General features: G+C 46.0%; 1 protein-coding gene across 1 annotated transcript in view; it reads left to right on the plus strand.

Annotated features, from left to right (window-relative positions):
* Nucleotides 1–8,837, plus strand: part of ATP1A1 (ATPase Na+/K+ transporting subunit alpha 1) — a 32,143-nt gene extending 23,306 nt beyond the window's left edge. Inside the window, exons 15-23 of the mRNA XM_048818641.2 lie at nucleotides 1,274–1,424; nucleotides 2,198–2,366; nucleotides 3,321–3,475; nucleotides 4,473–4,596; nucleotides 5,415–5,560; nucleotides 5,697–5,827; nucleotides 6,279–6,380; nucleotides 7,571–7,662; nucleotides 8,518–8,837. Coding sequence (XP_048674598.1) covers nucleotides 1,274–1,424; nucleotides 2,198–2,366; nucleotides 3,321–3,475; nucleotides 4,473–4,596; nucleotides 5,415–5,560; nucleotides 5,697–5,827; nucleotides 6,279–6,380; nucleotides 7,571–7,662; nucleotides 8,518–8,546 — 1,099 coding nt within the window. The 3' untranslated portion in view covers nucleotides 8,547–8,837. The remainder of the gene's footprint in view (nucleotides 1–1,273; nucleotides 1,425–2,197; nucleotides 2,367–3,320; nucleotides 3,476–4,472; nucleotides 4,597–5,414; nucleotides 5,561–5,696; nucleotides 5,828–6,278; nucleotides 6,381–7,570; nucleotides 7,663–8,517) is intronic.
* Nucleotides 8,838–14,939: the final 6,102 nt, after the last annotated feature.

Here is a 14,939-nt window from a genome sequence, read left to right on the forward strand (position 1 = left end):
AAATAGTTATCTGGGAAATTCACCCTATTCATAAGCTGGCTGCTTATATGGTTACTGGGCTGCCTGCATTGTTTAGCCTGACCAAGCCTTTGTTTTGCTTGGAGGATCTCTACAGAGCACTTGTGAAGTGTGAATAGACAGCTTGTGGAATGAATTGCTGACGAAGATGAAATATTGTGGTTAGATTTTTTGACAGGGTAACTTCATAACACTCATTATGTGATAATGCAGGCTAAGGAGGATAAATGGACCATATGTTTGAGGGTAGGGTGACCAGATGTCCCTGATTTTTGCGTCTTTATCTTATATAGGCTCCTTTTAACACCCCCCCCGGGTCCCGATTTTTCACATTTGCTGTCTGGTCACCCTATATGAGGGTCTTGGTGTGGCTGGCTGTGAGGTCAGAAAGGAATTTCCCCTTATGTACAATGTTGCATCATTAGCTACATGTATTATCCTTTTGGCCAGTAATGGGTTGGATGCTGGACTAGATAAGAGCTGGTGGTCTGATGTAGTCTGGCATGGATATACACCCTATGTGGGTAAGAAAATAAAAAATACTAGAGCATAACATGAGCTGTGTGTGTTAGAATATTTTGTAACTGTAGACTAAGCTCCCTGTAAGCTGCGCAGCCAACACCTTAGTGCCACGCAGGCGCTCAGGGAACACGCCTTGGGACCTGCCAGGGTAGAGGTGCCCCTAGCCTGGCCCCCAACTCTGCTGTGGCACCCCTATCCCGGCCTGGACCTGCCAGGGGAAGGGTGCCTTTCCTATGACCCCAGCCCCAGGGCTACTGTGGTGGGGAGAGGTGCCTCTTCCTTCCCCCCACCCCCACAGCCCAGGTGCTGCTGCAGGGGAGAGAGAGCTGGGGGGAGTCCTCTCTCTCCCCGCCATAGCCCCAGAGCACCCTCCTGCACCTCCGAACTCCTCAGCCCACCCCTACCATATTAATTTTGTTATGTGCACTAATATGAAGATGTGTGACACATCACCTCCATATTGGTGCACATAACAAAATTCATTCCACACATCGGTGGGAAACATTAGAGGGAACACTGACCGTAGAACACAGGAACAGTCTTTCTTCCCTCTCCTACGGTAAGAGTAGGTCACACAAGATATGACATCCCAAACATTATAAAATGTGGAATCTCCTCCTCCTCTGAAGGCAGTACTTTTTAAGTATATTAAAAGCTGAGGCTTCCCTTTTGTAGTGTACATAAGAGTTGTGGGTTAATGGAAGGTGTGTGAGTGTTTTTTGTTAAATCCCAGGGATGCCAAGGCCTGTGTTGTCCATGGCACAGATCTGAAGGACATGACCACTGAACAACTAGATGACATTCTGACTCATCATACGGAAATTGTGTTTGCCAGGACATCTCCTCAGCAGAAGCTTATAATTGTGGAAGGTTGCCAGCGACAGGTAAGGAGAAAGTGCTAAGCTATTTGATCATCCATAAAAGTATTCGCTTTAAGCTACCAGCTCAAGTATGCAGCATGTTCAAGAGCAACAGCACGGCCTAGACATCTCTCACCACTCTGCAGTATGTCTGCCTAGTTGTTCAGGGTTTTCTTTATAGTGACAGCAACAGCTGCAGAAGCACTTTGTGATACTGGTCTGAGCCATAGCTAGGTATTCTGTATAGACGTCATATATGAATATGGACACTATGAGGAAAGGTGTATGATACACATTTTCAAATCAGTGCCATGCATCGCTGCAGGCCTCATAAGTGTCCTGCAAGGGGAAAAGTTGTTGCTGAAGTTAGGTTTAAGGTCTGAACGCTTTTGGAGAGAGGGGCTTAAACTTTCAACATTATTACCACCCCACCCTAAGACCAGAGGCATCCAATGTGTTCTCCAGAGAAAGCAGCAAGTCCAGATATGAAATTCCTGACTGACTGCAGGCTTCAGAGAAGCGTACCAGGTCTCTGTACTTCAAAGAAGACACAGGGTCTCTTTCAAAAATCCTTCACTGATCACCTACAAGACCTTGATCGGGTCCCAAACATAGCACTAAAAGAGCCGTTTCCAGCTACAGGTCCTGTTCAGAAAAATTGCTATTCAGGATTGTGACAGACCCTTGGGGAGGGGTTAATGGTAATACCCTTGGAAGACTCGTACGTTGCCTCGAGGGCATCCAATTTTGCACATTCCTGTTGTGGGAACTGAACTCTTCTCTTTCCCTGTGCGTAGGGAGCCATTGTAGCTGTTACTGGAGATGGTGTGAATGACTCCCCAGCCCTGAAGAAAGCAGACATTGGTGTTGCCATGGGTATTGCTGGCTCTGACGTCTCTAAACAGGCAGCTGACATGATTCTCCTGGATGACAACTTTGCCTCCATTGTAACTGGTGTAGAGGAAGGTGAATTTCCAAGCCCCTGTTGAACTTCAATTAGCACACTAAGTGTAGGCAATTCTAGTTTATCTCACAGGGTATCACCAAGTATCTCTGAAAGACTTCTCTTAACTTGGGTTTATAATTCACTTTCACAGTAAAGTCTTACCAAACCTACCCAAGCAGGAAATTCTGTCCCCAAAAAAGTCATTGGGATCTCTACTTAATCTAGGTTAAGGGTTTCCCCTGGCTACTAAGTGAAGGGATTCCAAGGCTAGGGCTAGGCCTGAAGCCTGTTGTAAGGTAGGGGGCTCCCCGAGCTAGATTAGGATTACTAAGGGTATGCCTGCTCAGCAAAGAAAAACCTATTGCTGGCCTATGCCAGCTAGCTGGGGGTTGCGCACCTCCAGATCTTTTTACTGCTGTGTAGACTTCTGTGCCTGGGCTGGAGTAAGTTAACTCGTTATCTCCCTTCTGTTCTCTAATATCAGTGTTGGTAGCTGTGGAAGTAAGGATCCTGAATTTTATCTGGCTGTTCACCTCCAGCAGAAGTGAAATGGAAGGCAGTCCAGCCATAGGGCTTTCCTCTCCCATGCCTGCTGTTGAATCCCCAGCCACAGCTACTTGCGATGCCTGAAGGGTGTTGGGTTTTGAGAGGGCAGTTGGAAGTGGGGGCTCACAGGAACAGTTATGTCTGATTCCCCCCAGTGAACTCGAAAATGAGGTGGTTTCCTTTCTCCATATTCAGTGGAACCTGCTGGTGGTGAACTGAGATAGTGATACTGCCTTCATGATGACTTGAATAGAATACCTGAACTTCCACTGCACTGCAGTTCTGCTTGTGATAGAAGCTCTGCCTGGAGGGAAAACTAGTGTGTCTAGGCTTTCAAGCACTAGTGTGTTTAGCTTTAGGAATAAAGCCTTCTGTAAGCCACCTGGCTGCCATGTGGTAGTAAAGAATCTGTATTTGTTCCTTCCTAGGTCGTCTGATCTTTGATAACCTGAAGAAATCCATTGCTTACACCTTGACCAGTAACATCCCTGAGATCACACCTTTCCTAATCTTCATCATTGCTAACATCCCCCTGCCCCTAGGAACAGTCACGATTCTCTGCATCGACTTGGGCACTGACATGGTAAATACCTTAGAATACCAGGGGTACATATGGGTTCTACATAGCCCTAAAGAACTTCACATTCAAGAGAATATGGAACCAGCTTGTTTCTTAGCCCTGTAACATAGCTGGTCACTAGATACTTTTTCCATAGCCCAGTTTACCTGTCTCCTGAGAATCAAAGCTTGATGGCTTACAGAGTGTTTTTTGATCCTCTCTAAGGACCAATAGAAGGGCAAGGTACTACATATAGGCCCTCAATCTAACTTCATTATTTGGCAACAGGCCTGTATGTTTCTTGGTCACTATAATGCAGAGGTGGGCAAACTACAGCCCGCGGGCCACATCCGGCCCACAGGATCATCCTGCCCTGCCCCTGAGCTCTCAGCTGGGGAGGCTAGTCCCCAGCCCCTCCCCTGCTGTCCCCACTACCCCCACAGCATCAGGTCATCACCACACCGCCAGCACTCTGGTCCACCGCTCCTGCTGGGGAGCGTGGCAGTGTGGCTGCGAGATCCTGCCGCTCTGAGCGGCATGGTAAGGGAGCAGGGGTTGGATAAGGGGCAGGGAGGTCTGGGGGGCAATCAGGACAGGGAGCAGGGGGCGGTTGGATGGGGCAGAGGTTTGGGATGGGGGTCAGTCAGGAGACAGAGCAGGGGGGTTGGATTAGGGAATGGGAGTCCCAGGGGGCCTGTCAGGGGGCGGGAGGATGGATAGGAGTTAGGGGTGGGTGGTCAGGGGACAAGGAGCAGGGGGGGTGGGTGGGTCGGGAGGTCTGAGGGGGGCAGTCGGGGGTGGAAAGTGGTAGGGGGCGGGGGCCAGGCTGTTTGGGGAGGCACAGCCTTCCCTACCCAGCCCTCCATACAGTTTCGCTACCTGGATGTGGCCCTCGGGCCAAAAGTTTGCCCACCCCTGCTATAATGGGACAGAGAGGAAGCCATCCACTCCTTTTTGAAAATAGAAAAGCTTGTTGTTTTCAAAGCTCCCAAAATGCCAACTCTTATCCTCCACCCCAAAGGTTCCTGCTATCTCCTTGGCATATGAGCAAGCTGAGAGTGATATCATGAAGAGACAGCCCAGAAACCCCAAAACGGACAAGCTAGTGAACGAGAGACTGATCAGTATGGCTTATGGGCAGATTGGTAAGATGCTGCTTCATTTCATTCATTGGGACTGTGCTCGGCACTGAGGCTGGCTTGGCCTCAAGGAGGATTGTGCAATCAGTCTAGGGCTGTAGCTGCTACCATGTTTTTGTAGTGTACAGGCTTTTGGCCATGTAGGCCATATTGTATTTGGGAAGCTGGAAATTCAAGCTTTTTAAGAGACCTCCAGGCAATTGGACATGGTGGCTTGTGCAGCTTACTTCATCCACTGAATCACTTTCACAGTAATTTTATTTAATTACACAGCACTGCTAAGTAGCTGGCAGCCAACTAGTTCTCCTTGGGTTCAGACTTGTTTGGAGGAACATAGAACCCATTGTTAGTTTAATTAGAAGTAAAAGATTCTCTCCAGTATACCCCTGTACACATATCATTAGAGGCTGGATGAAAGGAAGTACAAAGATGTGCTACAGTTCACAGGGTGGTTAATTGCAGCAGACCTTGAAGCTTCATAAATGTAGCTGTTTGTGGGGAACATGGGATGAGGCTTAAAATGGGTGGTTTTTATCCTGTGTCCCTGATCCAGAGTTTCGGGCCTTTACAGTAAAGTATGGAACATGGGTAACAATACAAAATTGGAGACATTTTCCTTGGGGAGGGAGAAGGAACAGATGTTGGATGGTGGTCAAAGGAACAAAATCTTCTAACTACAGAAATGCAAATTTCCCGTAGTGAGGGGTCAGGTAAATGAGGAAATTAATGTCCATGTAAGAGACAACTCATGTCTAGCAAATCACTTCTCATGACCATGTTTCACAGATTGCATAGCTTTATCTGTCACTTTCTAATCCAATCAGGTATGATCCAGGCCCTTGGAGGCTTCTTCACGTACTTTGTAATCCTAGCAGAGAATGGGTTCTTGCCGCCCTCCTTGTTAGGGATCAGAGTGAAATGGGATGACCGGTGGGTGAATGATCTGGAAGACAGCTATGGGCAGCAGTGGGTAAGTTTGAGCACAGCAAGGGGGCTGCAAGCCAAATTACTAATGTTCATATCCTGCATTGGGATACAGGTAGATCTGCACATGGAATGGATAAGGTGAATGTATAAGAACTAACGCTCTTCCTTCTCATTTCCAGACCTACGAACAGAGGAAAATTGTGGAGTTCACTTGCCACACAGCCTTCTTTGTCAGCATTGTGGTAGTGCAGTGGGCAGACTTGGTCATCTGTAAGACCAGAAGGAATTCAGTCTTTCAGCAGGGGATGAAGTAAGTGGTGTGGGATGGAAAGGTTTTAAGGAGGAGTCCGTATGCCGCTATAGCAGAGCGGCCCAGCATTATATGGAAGTGTATCTCAGCAAGCACCAGACAATTTAAATTAGGTGCATTAATAGTGGCGTAGTGCTGATTAGGTGCATTAATGGGTCAAGTAGAGAAGCTTATGGCTTCTGAGCAATCCACAGTTCTCTGTGATCAGACAGGATGTGATTAGGTGGACAACTGATTTTCTCTGATCCTTGGCTGTAAGAACATCTGAAAATAACCCAGTCTCAAATATTATCTGCGTTGTGAAGGCCATGTGAAGAGAAGGGTGAAATAGAGGGTATAATTCCATAACTGTTTTGTACAAAGAATGTCCTAGCAAATCAGATTTCCCCAGTGAAAATCTGCATGTTTGGTGAGGAAGATGCCTTGGCACTAACTTTTCTGTCTTTCCTAGGAACAAGATCTTAATATTTGGTCTCTTTGAGGAGACTGCCCTGGCTGCCTTCCTCTCTTATTGTCCTGGCATGGATGTCGCCTTAAGGATGTTTCCACTGAAGTAAGTCATGTCTTGATATTTCAGCTCACGGTTACTCCCCAACAGTTGCAAGAGAACAAACTTATTGCTAAGATGTGATTGCATAAATGGACTCTCCCAAGAGTTTGAGTAGCTTGTAAAATGTAGCTTTGGAACTCTCCACTGGGTCGAGATTGGAGAATGACCTCTTAAGTCACCCACCAGAAGTCTCTCTGCTTAGCTTGCCTTGCCCATGAGAAATCAATCAATCTCTCTCTCTCTATCCCCCCCCACCCCCCTTTCCCCACCCCTTTGGCAGGTGACCATGATGAAGGAATCTCTTCAAAGCACAGGGCTTGCCTACACACAAGTTGTACCAATTCACCTATGCCAGCGTAGTTAAGCAGCACAACTCCCTAGGGTGCCTGCAGTTACACTAGTAGAGTTTATTCATGTGCAGGAAGGGGAATAGCTCCTCTATCCAAAATAGTTAGTGCTTTGAGATCCTCAGATGAAAGGTACTATGGGTGACTTGTCAGTCTGTAGAACTCCCTTCCCCAGTTGCTGAAGTGCCGCCCTCTGCTGCGGTGGGTTGTGGCATCAAGGCAGGAAGTGGAAAATATATCCTGTATCTGACTGAAACCAGAATGGGGAATTTAGCAGCAGAATGAAGTTGAATTTCTCCAAAACTAAACCACCACTTACAATTACCCCATGTAGTCTCAATGAGAAAATAACTGGGACTTTTAAATCTACAAAAGCTGGCATTCCCAGCAGTACGGTGTCACCCAGTGTGATGCTGAGGCACTGGTATCACTTCTGCAGCTCCTAGATGTGATAGTCTCCCATGTGATTTGGCTTGTGCAGTGATAGCTTGGATTCAGAAGGTTATAGGTTCAAAGGTTACCTGTGCTTGGAAGGAAATCTTCCTAGATCAGTGTGGTGGGGTGGGAGGAGCTAGTACTAAATGGGACAAAGGTGCAGCAGAATCTTTCGTTGGAATCTTTTATCTGGGATCAGATGAGTTTTCTGTGGGAAAACTCAGTGCTGATTCTTGGTTCAGCAGAGCCCCTTGCAGAAGCTGCTGTATTGGCAGGTCTGGACTTGCCTTCATTCAGTGATCTACACAATTTGTCGCATAAATGCAAAGATCTGCTGCCAAATGCCAGTTAATTAATCTTTCTGCTATATACTGTCTGTATTCTTACTCATGTCTCCTTTCCCCGAAACAGACCAACCTGGTGGTTCTGTGCCTTCCCATACTCTCTCCTTATCTTCGTGTATGATGAAGTCAGAAAACTAATAATCAGACGCAGCCCTGGAGGTAAGAAGATATGGTTCCAGTGAACTGAGCACTGTTACATATGCAGTACAAATCCCAGCACTGTTGAGCAGTGTGTTCTTAGTCTCTGGGCATCAGGGCACAACGTTGCAATGCTGGAGAGGGAATCCACAGTTGCCATTTCACATATATCCCATTGCATTTCACATATATCCCATTGCATATAGGGGTTGAAATTTCGGAGTTACACTGTCACTTCATGTCTTTAAAATGAGATTACAGTAATTTTAAAATGTGATCACACTCAAATTAGGGACAATACCAATTGAATAGTGATACTTAGTCTTGAAGCCCAGTTCTTCCTGTGTGTGAATGTGCCATAGGCAAAATTCATCTGAATTTGTCCCTTATCACTGTTCTGGTGTCATCACTAACAAATAAAGTTCTGATTCAGTATTTTGTTCCCCCTCTTGCCAATGCTGCCTCCCCCCCCCCCCCCCCCAAAAAAAATCCTTGTTCTAGCTAAACAGCATGAAGGGCAGTGAACTGCAAAGGGTGTAAGAACTACCCTGAAGACTTACTACTGTGACTTTAATCTCTCTAATATCTGAGTTCTTAATATGTTCAGATTATGAAATGCTCCCAGGGAAAGGAAAGAGATGGGGGGGGGGGTATTTCCACACTACTAGAAAATAATGGTTCATGTTTGTCTAGCTCAGGGAAGTCAGAGCAGTTTGAAAATTGCAAGTCATCACGTATTTTGAAAGACTTTCCATTACAGCAAGGTCACTTAGTCTTGTACTGACATTCATTTGTGCTACTGCGTTCAGAAGTTTAATGGACAAGCTAAGCTGCTTCATGAGATTGACTTAGTTCTTTCTTTCTCTCTTTTTGTAGGTTGGGTGGAAAAGGAAACATACTACTAATTCAACTGCAAAACCACATTCCGTGCACAGCACAGCCCTCCATCTCCCCTGTGTATGTGTACTTTCAGCATTTGAATGCAGAGTTGTGCCCTGAAAGGAACGAAATGAAGAACAAAGTGAACCCGAAGAAATGTGGACTGGCGGAGAAAGGGGGAGGGAGTTTCTTTGACATATCAGTCTACGGCGATGAAAGGCAGGAGTAGTTTTTATGTGCCTTTTTTTTTTAAAAAGGAGAGAAATGTTAAGATTTTATATTTGGATTTTTACAAATAAAGATGGATTATAACAGGATGCTTCTTGTGTGTATTGTACATATGCTGTCTCAAATAGTGCCTGTATCACAGCAGTGTATGGATAAGAGTGTTCAAAACCCATAGAGCTCCAGACGTTTGCTCCTGATACGTTCTGATCCGCCATGATCCAAGCAACTCGGCTTCTCTACTGAAGCAATTCTACGCTGGCACCTGTTGCCACCATATTTTAAATTCCGCTCTGTAACCGTTAGCTTCCTGTCAGGAATCTGAATTACAAACCTATGTGGTTCATAAAACTCTTTGGGGATCACCTAAGTCAAAAAGCCACCTTGCATCTTCCTCCTTTTCCCCCTCTCCCAATATAATTGGAGTAGCTTTCATGGCTGCTTTTTTTTTTTTTTGAGACCATGAATGAAGCCTCTTGTCATGCTCTCCTCCCTGGTCAAGCTTAGTGACCGAAGAGACATCACCCTGCCAAGCCACCACATCTTGTCCTGGAAGGACTGCAAAGATTTTCTGCATTTTTATACAATTCTAAAACCATCTTTTACTGCAGCGGGAACATTGGCTTCTTGTTTTGATTCACCAGCTCATGCTGGCTGACCTCGGTAGTGAATTCCTCCCTAGGACTCTTTCTGTAATGATGTGCTAATGCACAAACCTTGGTACTTAAGAGTGGAAGCTGTGGATTTATGGCATGTGAAGGAGGGGCATTAAGAGAAACAGGGAAACCTGCAGTTAATGCACATGAACCTGCATTGCAGCTCTATCACAATGGAATCTAGTTCCTTCCGCTTGACAAGCACCGAGCAATTTGTATGAAACGGTGATGGAGATAAAGCTGCATGTGCAATGTCTGTATGGGGCAGCTTGCTTCTCTTCTCCCCACCCAACCCCAAAACAAAATCCCTAAGGGGAATTCTACCTCTTGATTTTCTTCCTTCATGGTTTGTTTCTGCTAATTGCCCAATGTACTCCCCACTCTCCTCACTAGAATTCAAACAGCCTTTCCCAGTCACTGCAAGCTGCTGCTTCCAGGCTCGGCCTCTTGAGATCCTCCCTGTAAGTCCAGAAGAATGCTTCATGGGGCAGGGAGGGTCCGCTGAAGTTCAGGGCTCATGCCTGAGGAGTTCAACATGGACTTCTGTACAGTGCACTAAGAACTGGAAAGAAAACTGCCCATGGGGGAGGGGAGGAGGGATCTGGGTTCTAAGCATGACTTGCTGTGTAACCACTTCACTGCCTACTGCCCATCTACAAAAAGGGACAAATCTCTTTAAATGAAAGGTGGCAGAGAATTGCAAAGTATGTTACCAAGGTAACTCCCTGGAGCCTTATCTCTGCATCTGATGAAATGAGAGAGATCATACCCAGCCACATCCACTTTAAATGACCTAAACAACGGGGCTTTCACCTTCCTTTGTGGAGGGAAGGAACTACCTCAGGATCTTGGATCCCAGAATTTTTCCTGTTCAGCTTTTTAATGGCCCCTGTACTGAAATTTTTTGATATTTATAAACAATGCTGAGCTGCTAGCTACACCCCAGATAGCTGGGAGCTCAAGATTAGAGTCCATATTTAAAGAGAATTCTGAAGTAGAAATAACCAATATTTAACATACTTAATTCAGTTGGAATGAACTGGTAAAGATAGCCATGGCTTGGCACGTATGGGAGGGGTGGGTGGTTTGGTTGGGGGGAATGGGGCTGGGAGTTGTACAGGGCAGGGGTTAGTTAAAGAATTGGGGGAGGGGGGTGAAAGGGAAGCTAAGCAGAGTACGAAACAAGCCCCACAGGGAAGAGTAGAATCAATGAGTTCTCAGGATGGCTTTGCAAATGCCTCAGAATTCCAGTCTGAACCATGCTTTAAACTTTTAATGCTAATCCTAAAATGGAGTGAAGGCTGAGTGCACATGGCACTGAAATTTAAGAATGGTGCAGTTTTTAAAATGAAACTCCTACAACCCTCCCCCCCCAATGTTGGAAAGACTGAAGATTGAAAGTGTGGAACTGCACTGTTAAAACTTAGCTTTAACTCTAATCTCTTCTCTGGGAACAACCAAAGAAGCTTAGAATCAAAGGGGTAGCCGTGTTAGTCTGGAGCTTAGAAAATACTAACAAGCAAATTCACGGTATCAGTGTCCCCTCCCAAAATGAAGAGCACATCCCAGTAAACTCACTTCTGCTTAGTAGTTAGAAATACCATGGCATGCACTCACTATTCCTCTTGCATTTACATTGCGAACTCCCATGATACCTGCACGGCCTGTGTACTTAGCCACTTGTGAATCCAAAATATCTACAGTGGAGATGATGGGTAGATTCATTGTTCTGAACGGATATGTATGTGCCTCCAAACATGGATGGTGCAGAGCTGTGCCCAGAATGCTGAAATTACAGGACTCGCAAGGTGAGAGTATAGGGCAATGTGATGGCAAAAAAAAAAAGTATACTCATTGGGAATGTCTGTGTAAAATCTGGTGTGCTATGCTAACACTGGACAGCACCTGCAATCTGTGTAAATCGTGTGTGTGTTTAGGTTAGGATATCCAGTGTGTGGATTCTTCAAGCTCATACAGAAATAACAAAATGTGTGTAAGCAAAATCTTTACTTCAATAATACTGTCTTACAAAGGTGATGAGTGATGGCACATGAGAAGTTGGCAGTGGTGGGAAGGCAGAGGTCAGGTTATTTTAGATATGTCTTTGCTTTCCAGTGTCTAGATTTTAATTAAAACTTAAACTGGATTTCTTGGCTGGCTGAAGCTTGAGTTTTCGAAACACAATGTTCTCTTTACTTTGGTTCTGTGTCTGCTCCATTGTCATTCAGGCTTTGAAATCCACAGTGTAGGGCCCAATCACCCAGCTCCAGCAAGCTCCATAGCTAGGATGGAGCCACATCTTTCTCCATCTGAACACAGGCTAACAGGCGAATCTGATTTTGACTGTGGATTAAGCCATTTAGAGCTTTGTGCTTAGTAACTCCATTTCTTGACTTTAACCTGGAAGTTAATTGGCAGCCAGCGCATGGTGCCAAGGATTGTTGTACTAGCACCTGTGTGGTCACAGTCTCACAAGCCAACTACTTGAAGCTTGACTCCCGGCAGAGCACATTGCAGTTGTGTAGACAAGGTTGCAAAAGTGTGAGGGAGTGATGAGCGCTGCATCAGTGAGGAAAGGATGCAATCTGTCAGAGTTCAGGGCAACTGCTCCTGTATTTCCCCTCAGTGGTTCAGCAAAGGCACCCACCCTCAGCTTCCAGCTCCCACCTATTGCCTTTCTCGGTGGAGGCGCACATCTTTCCCTTCTCACCAGGGTATTTCTGGTCTGCACGGTTCCCTGCCTTCCTGGCATATTTCCAGCAGCTGTTCTGCCTAAACAGCCCTGCTGGCTTTCTCTTCAGAGTCTGATACCAGTGATTTACCACACAGCACTTCCTATGTCAGTCTTCTTTAGTCTTAAGGTGGTAAGCATTATGGAGAAAAATGTATTAAAACAATGAGACCCTGCATGAGTGCTAATAAGCTTACCAGAGATCATACTACCCTAGGGGTTTCTGAGTGGTCACAAGTCCATCACAGCTTCTGCCCAGAACAAGCACCCAGTCTTATGAGACCTCAGTAGACCAAGTCCTTCCAATAATCCCCCCAGGATTGGGGTCCCTCTGTGGACCAGGGTGTCTTGTCTGTTTTCTGGATCAGTAAAAAGGCCCAGTGTCACCTAAACTCAGACATTTTATGATCCAAAATTCTTTTCTATTGCTGTTGGTCTCTGGAGAATCTCATTTGGACAGCTAGGCATATACTAGGTCAGAGGGCTTCAAATCTGATGATGGAGGAAGGTCATTAACATTCCCCTCCGCCTCACTGCTGGAGAAGGTACATAGATTGCCACAACACCACATACACAAAGGCATTTTTAATACAATGTACCTGAAGAGTATTAACTCTAATTCAAAAAGGGTTCAGTTAATTCCGTAAACTTTCTTAATTCCACAGGGTTTGTTCAAGGATATTGTCACTCTACAGGGGCAGCTGGGGGCCATGGCCCCATCACTTTTAAAAGTGAGAGGACTATGCTGTCACACTTTTTACCTGCTGTCAGGGTTCCCTCCCCACTCTGAACTCTGGGGTACAGATGTGGGGACCTGCATGAAAGACCCCCTAAGCTTATCTCTACCAGCTTAGGTTAAAAGCTTCCCAAGGCACAAATTCTTCCTTGTCCTTGGAACAGTATCACTGCAACCACCAAGTGAGTTAGACAACGATTTAGGAAAAGGACCACTTGGTGTTCCTGTTTCCCTAAAAATATTCCCCCTGCCCCCAAGCCCCTTCACCCCCTTTCTTGGGGAGGTTTGAGAGTAAACCAGGTGAGCACAGACCAGACCCTTGGGTTTTTAGGACACTAAAAACCCCACTCATGTTCTTAAAAGCAGAACTTTATAATAAAGAAAAAGTAAAAGAAGCACCTCAGGATGGAAGGTAACTTTACAGGGTAATCAGATTCAAAACACAGAGGATTCCCCTCTAGGCAAAACTTTAGTTACAAAAAAACCAGGAATAAACCTCCCTCTTAGGGTAGGGAAAATTCACAAGCTAAAACAAAAGCTAATCTAATGCATTTCCTTCCTATTAATTAAAATTTGTAATCTTAGATTCTTTGTTCAGGTATGGCTTTAGGAGATGTATTTTTCCCTGCCCTGGTTCCTTGCTGACCCGGAGAGAGAACACGCACACACACAAAAAAAAAGCCTTCCCCCACAGATTTGAAGGTATTTTCTCCCCTTATTGGTCCTTTTGGTCAGGTGCCAACCAGGTTATCTGAGCTTCTTAACCCTTACAGGTAAAGGAGGGATTTTATGCTACCCTTAGCTGTGTGTTTGACACCTGCCTTAAGGGTGAGTGACCTGGGGAGGGGGTAGAGAGGAGAAAGTGCAGGTGGGGCCTTAGGGGAAGAGGTGAAGTGGGAGTGGGGCCTTGTGGGATGGGCCAGGGCCACATTTCAGGTGCTGGTGGCTCCCCCATGTCTAGGGAGCTTCCAGGGGGTCTGTCACACTGAGGAGTTTTTGTCTGAGAAGCCACACAGAGGAGAGCCCAGTACAATCCACTCGGATGGAAAGCCACTTTGACATCATTATCACTTTAATCTTTCTTACCCCCATTGAGCCTCCGTGGGTTTCATCCAGGTCTCTACTCCTGGCAGACACTGGGCCTCAAAGGAAACATCATCCTCTTGATCCTGTGACAACACAGTGTAGCGCTGAATCAGACACTAGTCCAGAACATGTCTCAATCTTCCCCAACAGTTTCACATAAATATTGACTAGGACAAGGCCTGAGCCTGAGCTGTGTAGACCTCCACACCAGAGACCATGGGGAGGAGACAGTTGCCCAACACCACTCTGAAATGTCTCCAAAAGCCAAGCAGGGCCCCACTTTAAAGTGAGTCTCCCAACTTCTGACAGTCATGTCACTTCACGCTCAACAATATGGAAGGGCACTGAAAGGTCTAGTCACACAAGCAAAGAGAGCTTGCTGAGCTTTGTCTAATGGCCTGAGGGAACCACTGACCACCGAGACAGGGATAACCAATGGCACTAGCAGCTGCCCAGATCCAAAGCTATCTGATGCTAAAGCATCTTGAGTTAGGAATCAAAAACAGCTGCTTCAGCTTCCTTACATATAGTCCCCGTTGTCTCTTCCCTGCCAACGACCCCACAGAGCTGCCTTTCCAGCTCTGTGATAAGAGCTGGTGGGAATTTTCTGACTCCATGATGTTTTTGAAAAATGCCAAGTCATCAAAACTTGTTGAGGGAATCTGTCAGTTTTGATAAAACTTTCTCCGGTCCAGGATAGAATTTCTAGTCACACCCAGAAAGAGAGAGAGCCCAGACTAAAGGCTGCATCTCCCACCTCCCAAGTGAGTGCCCTAACCACCAGAACGGAGGACTGAGAAATCTGGCCCATGTGACCATTAAATGTACAGGGCTGATCATGTGGCCTTCAGGTTTTTCAGCTTGGCCATGCCGCATCCTGCATAAAGAGCAAATGTAAAGATTGCCGCTGCAGGGTGCTTGACTCAGTCAGCCTTGTGTTTGGCAACTGTCCCATTCCACGGACTCATTTTTGGGCTTGGTTTCT

This window comes from Caretta caretta, chromosome 1, assembly GCF_965140235.1.
Source record: "Caretta caretta isolate rCarCar2 chromosome 1, rCarCar1.hap1, whole genome shotgun sequence".
Classification (NCBI taxonomy): domain Eukaryota; kingdom Metazoa; phylum Chordata; order Testudines; family Cheloniidae; genus Caretta; species Caretta caretta.